Source organism: Choristoneura fumiferana, chromosome 12 (assembly GCF_025370935.1).
Source record: "Choristoneura fumiferana chromosome 12, NRCan_CFum_1, whole genome shotgun sequence".
NCBI lineage: Eukaryota > Metazoa > Arthropoda > Insecta > Lepidoptera > Tortricidae > Choristoneura > Choristoneura fumiferana.
Window position 1 is genome coordinate 8,693,215 of NC_133483.1, and position 12,831 is coordinate 8,706,045.

General features: G+C 41.4%; 2 protein-coding genes across 6 annotated transcripts in view; one reads left to right on the top strand and one right to left on the bottom strand.

Moving 5' to 3' along the window:
* cwo (transcription factor cwo) overlaps positions 1-12,831 on the bottom strand; it is a 44,946-nt gene that overhangs the window by 14,630 nt on the left and 17,485 nt on the right. The gene's annotated exons all lie outside the window — the stretch shown is intronic.
* On the top strand, positions 17-8,598 carry LOC141433243 (uncharacterized). Of its 4 annotated transcripts, none has more exons than XR_012451915.1 (2): positions 17-7,672; positions 7,767-8,598. XR_012451915.1 is itself a non-coding variant. In XM_074095189.1 (2 exons), exon 2 carries the CDS (start codon positions 2,088-2,090, stop codon positions 7,614-7,616), a length of 5,529 nt encoding a protein of 1,842 aa, XP_073951290.1. In that variant the 5' UTR covers positions 17-1,982; positions 2,072-2,087; the 3' UTR covers positions 7,617-8,598. The 4 variants fall into 4 exon arrangements, 3 of the variants coding, with proteins under 3 accessions (XP_073951290.1, XP_073951291.1, XP_073951292.1); XM_074095189.1 differs by having other exon boundaries at positions 17-1,982; positions 2,072-8,598; XM_074095190.1 differs by having other exon boundaries at positions 17-1,812; positions 1,907-8,598.

Genomic DNA, 12,831 nt, shown 5'->3' on the forward strand with positions numbered 1-12,831 from the left:
CAGCGCCTCTGTCGCGCTGAGCGCGATTCGCCATGTAACAACCGGTATGTATCAACATCAGTACTGTCAATCTATATTTGTAGTGTGGTAATACCACCCTAGTCTTTGACTAACTTATGTATGTTGGTACTATGATAGAGAGATGGCGGGAAAAATAGCGAGGCAAGTATTGACAGCGAGGCAGTAAAGAAGGATAGCTGTTAAGAATAAGTGAGGAGCTACGAGCTTCTAGGAGGCCTGTACCCCATTGGAACACCCCGGGTGAGTGTTAACTTTGCTATCGCATATCTATGTCGACCTATATGTGCATGGTACGTGGAAAGATGAGGAAACCAGTAAAGTGTGGTAATGATCTTTCTGATACGTGTAGTCCAATCTTGCAGTGCACGGCACATTTGGTAGTCAAGGACATTGGACAGGGAAGCCTGGAGCTCCCATATATTCGAAGTGTGGTCCGGAAACACACAGGCACGGTCGACTGTAGTTGGAGCAACCGTGGCGAGGCTATTAGGGGATGGTGGAGGCCTCCGGGGGGGCAAAGCCCCCTCGTCCGGCTAAGTGACGAATGAATACAATATGATAGAGTCACCAGGGTCATACTCACACCCTGTCTAGACCGGAGCAAGTCGACCGATGCCCAACTAGGTAATTGATGTGCATAGCCATTGGAAGGCGGTATACCGCAACCAAATGTCAATCATGAGTTGCCTCTACAGTGTACATAAGGTGGTAACCATGCAGAATTATTAGAGATGGAAAGGCACCAGGTAAAACCGAAGCAGATAAGTAAGTGGCATAGCCACAGGCGAGAGGCAAGACCTCATGTTTATAGTATACACATAATTGCGATAAGAGTGGAATAACTTTGGTCGACTCATCTTTCCACTGCCATGATAAATGTGTATTTCGTATACCCTCATGTCGTCCTCATATTGATATGAACCCAGCAGTCAGTACAGGAGGGACGACATTTTGGTGGAGGAGTGCTGGGATATTGTCGAATGAGTCAGATAAGTATGACTTATTTAGTAAAAGATTTCAAGTACATAGTTCAGTCTCTGAACAAATAAAGTGAGCGCGGAACGTTTTGTTAATGTACCTACTAATTTCAAAAAATATTTGGTGTATGGCAATAAAGAGATTTTTGGAGTGATATCATGTGAATTATTTAATCCAATAAAATTGTCTAAGGTATGATGTTGCGTAAGGTGTTTTAATTATGCTGAGTGATTGTCAGTCTTTCAAAAAGAAAAGAACTGAAAGGCATACAGCCACAAAACATATTATGTGATACAGCCCTATTCATGTTGTATGGAACGGGCGTAAGTAAATTATTAATGTCCGATCGAAATTGTAGATACAATTTTTTAAGCTTGCCACACTGTGAAACTTTTTTGTCTATGGTTTAGTGCGGCACGAATCGGTATTAATCGATTAATGATAAGGAATTGACACACTTTCATTAAACTATTGTATTGAATAAACATTTTCTGTACAAGTGTTAGCATATTTGCTTGTATTAATTTATTATACCTTTTACAGAAATAATAAATAATCGTTGTATTAATACGGGCTGCAATAAGTAGCATTGGATTGCGTTGATTTTTTTTCTAGGTTTGCCGCCATTTGGTCTGTCAGTTCTATTGTCGTTGGTTTTTTTCTCTGCTTGCTTGTTACAGTTTGAAGCTATAAAGTTTGAGAAAAATAATTAGAAATAACTTTATTACAGTGAAAAGTAAGTGTTGTAGTGTGTTTATTTTTGTTGTGGCAGTGAAGATCAGCCTAAATAATATACGGAGTCAACAAATAGAGGTAAATTTGCACTTCTTGTATGAACCGGCGGGTCGTGATATGTTTGATTTACTGATAGTAAAGGGTAGTAATACTTCTTGTTTCTAAATTTCAGTTTACAACGAACTAACTATTCACGAACCCCAGCGATCGGTGCTGTTCTTTGAGAGGAGAAATAGAGAAACATCGTGGTGAGTTGCTCACAGTTTGTAAACATAGTGTTTAGTTTTTTTTTGAATTTCGAACATCGACTATAGTCAATTGTTTTCGCGTATTTCAGTATACGAGCAATAAAAATGGAAGAAATTCTTACTGGAGTAGTTCATATGCGGCAAAACAAGCTAAAGGAATGTTTCGAAGTTGCAAAACAAAATTACGAGTCGGGCGAGATGGTGCTTGACACCGCGTCTAATATCGTAGCGCAATTGAAAGGGATGATAAATAAATTACAAGATGAAATACGGCATTACACATCTACCTCTCCAAGTCCTCAAATGACAATAGTCACAAATGCGATGGAGATTCAAATACAAGCTGAAGATTTCGTTACAACCATCGAATCATCTATGGCGACCGCGGCTGCTTCGTCGGTCCAAACCAGAGAACACTGCAGCACATCGACTCGTCATCTTGGTGTGAAATTGCCCAAGTTGGAATTGCCTAAATTTGATGGGCAACCACTTAGATGGTTGGAGTTCTGGGACAGGTTTGCCTCCAACATTGATAGCCAGCCCTTAGCAGAGGCAGACAAGCTGACGTACCTAATTAGTAGTCTCGAAGGTAGGGCCTTGGAAGCAGTAGCAGGCATTAGTATAACTAACTACAACTACACCATAGCTGTTGAAGCGCTGAAATCAAGGTATGGCTCTGATGACACACTCATAGATGCACACTATACTGCGTTAACAAACCTTGAACGAGCAGAATATACGGCGTCCAGCTGTAGGCGCACAATTGATGAAATAGAGCGGCATTTGAGGGTGCTAGAAAAATTAGGAGAAAACACTACTGGAAACCACCTACGGGCTACTATACTTTCCAAGTTTCCTGAACAGGTTTTACATCAGTATCACCTCATGCCCCAACAGTCTAATATTAAAGATAACTCAACATCTACAGTAAGACGGATTTTAGTGGATATTGTGGTGGCTATGGAAAAGGCTCAAACCGCTCCAGCTCTAACACGGACAGGTTTAGACACGAAACAAGAGGTCATTACTACTGAAGTACTCCAAACAAAGGCTGAATATCCAATACGGAGTGGTACCAACGCCAACTACAAGCCGAAGAGAAGCCTGAAACGGAAAATGGACAGTCAGGTCAATAATAACATAGCCAGAAAAAGAAACAGATTGCCTTGTATCTTCTGTAAACTTGGTAACCATAACAGCATGGACTGCAAGAGATATAGTGATGTGGAGTCCAGGAAAAAACAGTTAACGGACAGGTGCCATAAGTGTCTAAGAAGGAACCACAAAACAGACCAGTGCCACAGAAAGATAACATGCTTCCGATGTGGTGAAGGACACCTCCAGCTACTGTGTCCGAAGCCAAAGGGTAATGAAGATTTTATAGACAGTGAACCTATAACGGTCAAGTGTTATATTACAAATAGCTTTACCTTTTTGCAGACAGCCGTGGCACAGGTCACCAACCCCAACAACAAAAGAAACAAGCTTAAGTGCAGGCTTGTATTAGACAGTGGCTCCCAAAGAAGTTACATCAGTGCGAAGATAGCTTCTAAACTACAACTAACGCCTGACAATGAAGACCGGCTCTTGGTATACACATTTGGAGCAACTAATCCGAAGGAAATGTCAAGCCCATCTGTAGACATTTTATTAGAAACCAAACGTGATATCAAGAAACAAGTAAGAGTCAATATTGTTCCACATATTACAGAAAGGTTACCAGTAGCTGAATTTGATACTTCAGTGGTTGATTTGGTGGCTGATGATGATTCTACTGGTGAGAATGTAGACATTTTAATAGGGAACGACTACTATGCGGGCTTCATGCGTCAAGGAAAGAAAAAAATTCAGGATGAATTATACCTTGTAGATTCTGACTTTGGTTGGCTGCTATCAGGAAATGTAGAAAATCTTGAACATACTACAAGGCAAGAGAACATATTAACTGTGAACACTTACTGCCACTGTCATAATTCAAGCTGCCCTTACTTTACCGAACCGGACTTACCTCTTAGAAACATTGACATCAAATTTCTATGGTCTCTTGAGTGTATTGGCATAAACGACTCTCCCAAAGCCACTAGACAAGACGAAGCAGTGAAACATTTTAATGACACCCTACAGTATATTAATGGACGGTATGAAGTAACATGGCCATGGATTGAATACCCACCTCAGCTCCCAGTCAATTTCGGCGTGGCATTAGGAAGACTGAAAAGTTTAATCAACAGATTGGATCCGGCAATGCTACAGGAATATGACGACATTCTAAAGGAACAACTCGATGGGAATGTAATTGAAATAGTCGAACCACACAACAGTGATATTTTACATCCCGTTCACTATCTTGCCCATCATATAGTAAAGGGTGAAGGGAAGCGAGGAAGGATTGTGTATGACGCATCGATAAGAGGATCAGGAAAGAAAAGCCTAAATGAATGCCTGTACAGTGGACCCTCGATGCTAGAGGATCTCACGGCTCTTCTCCTGAAGTTCAGAACGAAAAGGGTGGCAATAGTGGCAGATGTGGAAAAGGCGTTCCTGCAGATCGGACTTCAAGAGAAGGACCGTGATGTGACCAGATTCCTGTGGGTGAGAGACACAACAAAGGACCTGACAAAAGAAAATTTACTTTATCTCCGATTTTGCCGTGTCCCGTTTGGAATAATATCTAGTCCATTCCTATTGACGGCGACCATTAGATACCATATGTCACAGACAAATGTAGATCTACTAAAGGACATAGCCAATAATTGCTATGTAGATAATTTAGTAACCGGAGCGAACTCTGTCCAAGAAGCACAAGAGGTATATAAGAAGACACGGGAGACCTTTGAACAAATATCCATGAATATAAGAGATTGGAACTCAAATAGTAAAGAATTTCTTAATCTTGTACCCACAGAGCACCAAGCAAAACGGGAAGATACAGTGAAAATTCTCGGCTTATCGTGGAATGTGGAGAGAGATTCATTAAAATTGAAAATAACTAATCATCACTTTGACAAGGATGCACCTGCAAACACGAAGAGGAAGGTCCTTCGTACCTTAGCCCGGATATATGACCCATGTGGCTTCATTTGTCCACTAACCCTACCATTGAAGACCTTGTTCAGGAACATCTGTGAACAGAAACATAAATGGGACACAATCTTACCAGAAGATGTGATACAGTCCATGCAAGAAATATTGGAAACAATAAGGACGGCTGTACACTTGGAACTACCCAGATGTGTAACGAATGATGTTCCTGAGTCTAAAACTACATACCAGCTAAATTGTTTTTCTGATGCTTCAAAAACAGCATATGCAGCTGTCATATATCTGACATCAAGGAATGAACAAGGAACATCAGTTCATTTTTTAATGGGAAAGTCACGTATAGCGAAAAATGAAGACTCGAAAGAACTTCACATCCCGAAGTTAGAACTCATGGGTTTACTCATAGCTAGTAGACTTCTAAAATATATAAGGGAGAACCTGTCTCTACCAATAAGCCAAGAAATCTTGTGGACAGACAGTTTGGTCGTGCATGGATGGATGCGTTCAAACAAACTACTACCACCGTTTGTATCCAACAGAGTAGAGGAAATTAGAAAAAACCAGATGCAAGCGGAGTTACATTATATTAACACGAAGATGAATCCAGCTGATGTTGCAACGAGGCCTGACAGATGGAATCAGTCAAAGGAACTTTGGTTCAACGGTCCCACATTCCTAAGAGAAGATGAATCGAAGTGGCCGGCAGATAGGTACTACCTGAAACATATCTCAGTCCTTTCTGTTGGGGAGGGCCTGGACCAAGGTGATCAAAGCTACATTCCAAATATTGATCATGGCCCAGGTAATCAGCTGATAACCGTTGAACAAAATGACGATCAGGAAATGGAAATTGATGAACCAAATGACAAGACAGTAAATGACGAAATAACGGAACTGGACGCAATACAGGAATCTCTGACTCCATCAAGTTCAGCAAATAATACTATAGCAGAGATTTTGAAACTGCAGAAGCACCATTTCGCGGATGAGATTGCAGGTAAAAAGACACACCTGTCGAGAAATCTCGGTCTGTTTCTTGATGTCGATGGAATACTGAGATGCCAAGGACGGATGGCCAATACCACATGGGATTACGACATGAAACACCCTATATTGTTGCCTAGAGAGTGTGAATTTACTAACAAAATTATCAAGGACATTCATGAAGCTAATTACCATATCGGTGCCACACATACTCTTAGCCTTATTAGAGAGAAGTACTGGATACCACAAGGCAAGCGTCAAGTAGAACGAGTCATCTCAAGATGCCAGCGGTGTGTCAGACACGGAGGTGGTCCTTATCGTTTACCAAGTGCACCAGATCTACCAAATGAGAGAGTGAGCTATAGCGCACCATTTACATATTGTGGATTGGATTATTTTGGACCACTGTATGTGAGCACTCCAAATGGAAAACAAAAGAGATGGGTTGCTTTGTTCACCTGTCTGGCAGTGCGAGCTATACATTTGGAAATTGTAAACGATTTAACAGCTGAAGAATGCCTTCTAGCGCTCAGAAGATTCGCTGCCACTAGAAATACACCGAAACGACTGTATACAGATAATGCTTCTTATTTCAAATTAACATCTGAAGTAGTGAAGAAACCCTTCTGCATTTCAAAGGGCATTGAATGGAGATTTATTTGCCAACTCGCTCCTTGGCATGGCGGATATTATGAGCGGCTCGTAGGCGTAGTAAAACATTCACTAAAACGCACTCTAGAAAAACACCTTCTCGGAGACAGCAAACTATTAACTGTGATGAAGGAAGTAGAAGCTGTTGTAAACTCGAGACCACTTACAAAAGTTGGAACTGAAGTTATTCACATTTTGAGGCCATCTGATTTTCTTAGTCTCGGAAAATGTCTAACCTTGACCCCAGCAACTGATAATGTTTGTACGGTAGATGGTTCCAAACTTCAAGTCAATTTGATTGAGAGCTGGAAAAAGGGCTTGATAATTCTTGAGGAATTTAAGAAGATATTTAAGGCCCAATATCTGACAAGTTTGAGAGAGAGATATCGACACTCACCAAAACAGCCAAGAGTTGTTTCTAATTGTGAACCAAAAGTAGGAGATATCGTACAAATTAAATCAGATATAAAAAACCGTGAGTTATGGAAGGTCGGGAAGATAGAAGAACTGACAACTAGTGCGGATAATAAACAAAGAGTTGCTAAGGTAAATGTGGGAGACTCTATATTGACTCGGTCTGTAGGTCATCTCTATCCGTTAGAGACTGAAACTGATAACTCCTCACAATCAGGACCAACAGAGGAAGGACGGGCTGCTCCACCTATGGATGCACCGGTAGAGTACTTGGATCTGGATATTGCCCAAAATCGAGTGGAAGGGTTGCCACCGCTCCCACCAAATGATCCAGTACCAGAAAGACATGGCCATGAGGTAGAAACCCCAAATGAAGTAATGCCAAGCCAAGAATGTACAGGGAATACCGAGACTTCAAATTCAGAAGACGCTACCGACCCTGACAATGTGCTGTCAGGGACCAGGGCCAGGAGAGACGCCGCTATTCGAGCCAGAGAGAAAATCCTGGAGTGGACGCGTCACCTGCTCACACTACTGCACTGAAACTCTTTCTGCCTTCGGGAGTGTCGCGCTGAGCGCGATTCGCCATGTAACAACCGGTATGTATCAACATCAGTACTGTCAATCTATATTTGTAGTGTGGTAATACCACCCTAGTCTTTGACTAACTTATGTATGTTGGTACTATGATAGAGAGATGGCGGGAAAAATAGCGAGGCAAGTATTGACAGCGAGGCAGTAAAGAAGGATAGCTGTTAAGAATAAGTGAGGAGCTACGAGCTTCTAGGAGGCCTGTACCCCATTGGAACACCCCGGGTGAGTGTTAACTTTGCTATCGCATATCTATGTCGACCTATATGTGCATGGTACGTGGAAAGATGAGGAAACCAGTAAAGTGTGGTAATGATCTTTCTGATACGTGTAGTCCAATCTTGCAGTGCACGGCACATTTGGTAGTCAAGGACATTGGACAGGGAAGCCTGGAGCTCCCATATATTCGAAGTGTGGTCCGGAAACACACAGGCACGGTCGACTGTAGTTGGAGCAACCGTGGCGAGGCTATTAGGGGATGGTGGAGGCCTCCGGGGGGGCAAAGCCCCCTCGTCCGGCTAAGTGACGAATGAATACAATATGATAGAGTCACCAGGGTCATACTCACACCCTGTCTAGACCGGAGCAAGTCGACCGATGCCCAACTAGGTAATTGATGTGCATAGCCATTGGAAGGCGGTATACCGCAACCAAATGTCAATCATGAGTTGCCTCTACAGTGTACATAAGGTGGTAACCATGCAGAATTATTAGAGATGGAAAGGCACCAGGTAAAACCGAAGCAGATAAGTAAGTGGCATAGCCACAGGCGAGAGGCAAGACCTCATGTTTATAGTATACACATAATTGCGATAAGAGTGGAATAACTTTGGTCGACTCATCTTTCCACTGCCATGATAAATGTGTATTTCGTATACCCTCATGTCGTCCTCATATTGATATGAACCCAGCAGTCAGTACAGGAGGGACGACAGCCTCCACCAATAATGTGCGAGGATGTGTGTTGCGAGGAATTAACCGATTTAAAAAAAAGGTTATCAATTCGATTGTATTTTTTTATGTTTGTTACCTCAGAACTCCGTCATTTATGAACCAATTTGAAATATTTTTTTTTCGTTCGTGTCGGAATACCTTCAATTAGGTCCATTTCAGAGCTACGGTGCCACAGACAGACACAAATAGCGGACTTTGCTCTTAAATTAAATTGTTTTTTTCATACTGTAAAATAACACCCCTCTTTTTGCGTCGGGGGTTAAAAAGTAAGTAGGTTAGGTACATTACAACTATTGTTTCCAAACAGTTTTTTCTACGGTAGGTATCTGAAGAAACTCACGCTGTATGTTTTTTACCCGACTGCCCGATGAAGGGTTATTTATTGGATTTAGTAACGTACGAACTTTTATGTTATATACGAATGAACCTTAAATGGTTGTGTTGTATTGGTATTATTTGATTTGCCATAACGAATAAGTCCCTTATACGTAAGGTTTCGTTGGTTTCGTTTCATTCATAAAATAATCAAAGGATGGGCTGTAATGTAATGTAACAATCGCAACACAGCCCAACATCGTTGATTGATAATTTGTTATTTTATAACCCGACCTGACCGACCATTATTCAGTACACGTACCCTTAGTGTAAGTTTTCGGTTACAAAATATGTCTCCATCGGGTTCGCGTTTAAATCTCAATTTGTTTGGAAACAGGACCAGCGCCTCTAGCGGAACGTTTTGCGATGTTCGTGTTTCCATACTAATAAAACAAATATTCTCAGAACCAAATTTGTATTGAAGTCTATCAACAAATCAAATCAATGTCAAGCAAAAAACACAATATCTGATGGCCAGTACAATGAAGTTTCAACACTCCCCCTGCATCAGATCAGGCTTACTCACCAGTCCTAGTGAGGCTCGTGCTCTAAGAAAGCTTTCCTTTGGTAGGGCTTTCGTAAACGTATCTGCTACTTGTTCTCTAGAAGGTACGTAGAGGACATTGACCTTTTTCTCTTGATGAAGCTCTCGCAAAAACTTATAGCGCGTATCTATATGCTTTGTCTTAAAATGAAACACTGGGTTCTTGACAAGCTTAATAGCACTTTGGTTGTCCACATAAACAGTAGGTATGACCCCGATTCCTCGAACTTCCTTGTAAAGTCGATTGAGCCACATATAACGTCTGGGCTGCAAGGCTGGCCGCCACAAACTCCGCCTCAGTGGTTGAAAGAGTCACACATCTCTGTGTCTTTGAAGACCAGGACACCGCTCCCCCTGCGGCCAGACATACGTAACCAGAAGTCGACCTTCTTGTGTCTTTATCTCCGGCGTAGTCGGCATCGCTATATGGTACGAAGGAATTTTCTTCAGCTGACGAAAATTTCTTAACCATTATTTTGTTTTGGCGACAGAGTCTCTTATGCCAAATCTGTAGGCTTGTTCCTTCTTTGACAACACAAGCATTAACAGTCCTTACTCTCATCAAAAGTTTATATAGATTACCATCTCTAATACTGACAGCTTTGACTTGGCCGCTCTTATCTTTGAAGACACGCTTATCCTTGTCAGCTATCTCTATATATCCATGGTCCAATGCTGAACCAGCTGAGAATAGATTTTGTCCTGCTTGAGGTACATACCAAACATTATTCAGATGAGCACGTTTCCATTTACCTTGTACCGACATTTCAACATCAATAATTCCTTGGCCATATGCATACATATTTCGATCATCTCCCAGTCGTAAAGCTCTTGGGTTATCGAATGGTGTGTAGCTTCTAAACCAATTGGCGCTTGACGTAATATGGTGAGATGCTCCTGAGTCAACTATCCAGTTTGAATTTGAATTATCAAGTCGAGATAGAAATGCATCACCATCATTCGGAATGGCTTCGTTACCCTTATTCCGCTTCTTAAGCTTCTTCAGCAAAAAACATTGTTTGTGAGTATGTCCAATTTTGTTGCAATGTGAACACTTGACTTTGTCTTTCTTCTTATTTGATAAAAGAGCATTTTCAGACGTAAAAGTGGTAGTAGAAGGTCTAGTATCCAAGTCTTCAAGACGTTGTTCATGAAGACGAAGACGCTCCATAAGAGTAGAAATAATTCTGTTCTCCTTAGGTACGGACTCCCAAGCATTCTTGAACTCAAGATATGCTGAAGGCAATGTGTTAAGAATCCTGTTCATCAACAATGATTGCGGGAGAGATCCTTCTTCCTTTAGTTCGTCATTGAGTTGTTGCCACAATGCCTGCAGCTTAGAGACGTGCGTGGCAATGTCGTCAGCTTCATCTTTAGTATAAGTGAACAGCTGGCAATACAACAAGTCTAGTCTTCTATCATTCTTCTGCTCGTACACTGAGTGAAGTATATCCCACATTTCCTTACCGGATTTAGCAGTGAGTATATGACGTTTAGGTTCTGCGGAGACGCTACAGCCGATGATACATTGGAGTAATGCGTCGCGTTCTTCATACTGGGTAAGTTTCCTTTGATAACTTGCAGTTTCGTCAGCCGACGCGTCTTTCTTTAGGGGTACAGGAAGAGTTTCGACGCCTTTTACAACATCTTGCAATTTATGCATAGTTAGTTGAAGGTTTATATCGAATTTCCATACCAACCAGTTTTCCAGTCCGCGTAGCTTTTCAATATTAAAGCGATCCAATTTTGGACACTCATATTTGCAAAACACAAATTAAAAAGGTAAAACTAATCCCAAAAATAGAAGAATATTACTTATAAAAGGAATATTTGTAAAATTCCCATAACCTAATAAAAAAATATTCTCAGAACCAAATTTGTATTGAAGTCTATCAACAAATCAAATCAATGTCAAGCAAAAAACACAATATCTGATGGCCAGTACAATGAAGTTTCAACACATACAAATTGAGATATTAACGCGAACGCGATCGAGACGTATTTTGTAACCGAAAACTTACACTAAGAGTACCTACTGGACTGTCAAGTTGAGAAAAAGAGGGGTGTGGTGGTCAATATCGATATATCCAATACGATCAATTTTGTAGGCATTTTTGACAAAGACAATTGAGATGTTTTACATAGTGATATTTTTTAACAGTCCATTATTTCGACTTATCGGGTTTGCCCGCACACCCCTTATAATTTCTAAATTGACAGATACAGGCTAAAGAATGTAGATAGCCAACCGTAGGTACTCTCTCTAGCGTTTTATTACAATGGAAACGTACACGAAAAAATGTTTTTATTTTTTTTTAGGTGCGGAAGTTATAAAACCCCACACCTGTTTACTAAGACGCCGCGTTGCAGCCGGCACGTGTAAGCGACATGTGACGCCTCTGATATCTACGACAGCCTTCTACCAGCGGATCAATATTCAGAATGCCACAACTGGGGGGCTACTACGAAATTCGAAAATCGAAGTTCGTATCGTACCGTACCGTCCCTCTCACTCTCGTATTAAATAATATTAGCGTCAGTGGGACGGCAAGATACGAAGTTTGAATTTTGCACTTCGTAGTAGGTATTAGGCCGGAGCACTGGACATACTTTTGAATGACGACTTCACACATTTACTAAGCGCCGGCAACGCACAAGACATTGCGAGGTCGTAAATGGAACGAGTCTGAAGTGGTCAATCGAATGCAGCAATGTAATGCTACTTGCACGATTTTTTTTGCAGGTATAAACTGGGCTTTAAGGTGGTTTTCCACCGGCGAGGCGAGACGAGACGAGGCGAGAGAGAATTGAAATTTGAAATTTGTATGGCAGCGCTCGCGGCGGCTCGCGGCGGGCGCGCGAGAATGCATACAAATTTCAATTCTCGTCTCGCCTCGCCGGTGGAAAATCACCATTAGAGTAAGTAGAAGCTGTTGCTGCTGTATTTCATTGTTGCCAGAAGCGGACCAAAATATTGCCGCAAGTACCTATATATATTTTTAGGAAATCAGACAAACAGGTATACGGTTTAACTAATGTTAAGTGATCACCGCCGACAGACACCTACAATACTATCGGAATTGCTAAACGAATCTGCAAGGTATGTACGTTGCCGGTTGCCGGCCTTGCAAAAAATAGTACACTTGACTTGACTTGCCTCTATGATCGACTCATGTTTGAACGGTTTTTTTCTCTATCATCATTCCGAGTCCCGAGCCCGAGTCCCGATCTTTTATCATTCAGAGTTTTTAGTTGGTACTCGTATTGAAACGTTATGGAGATACGTATAACTAA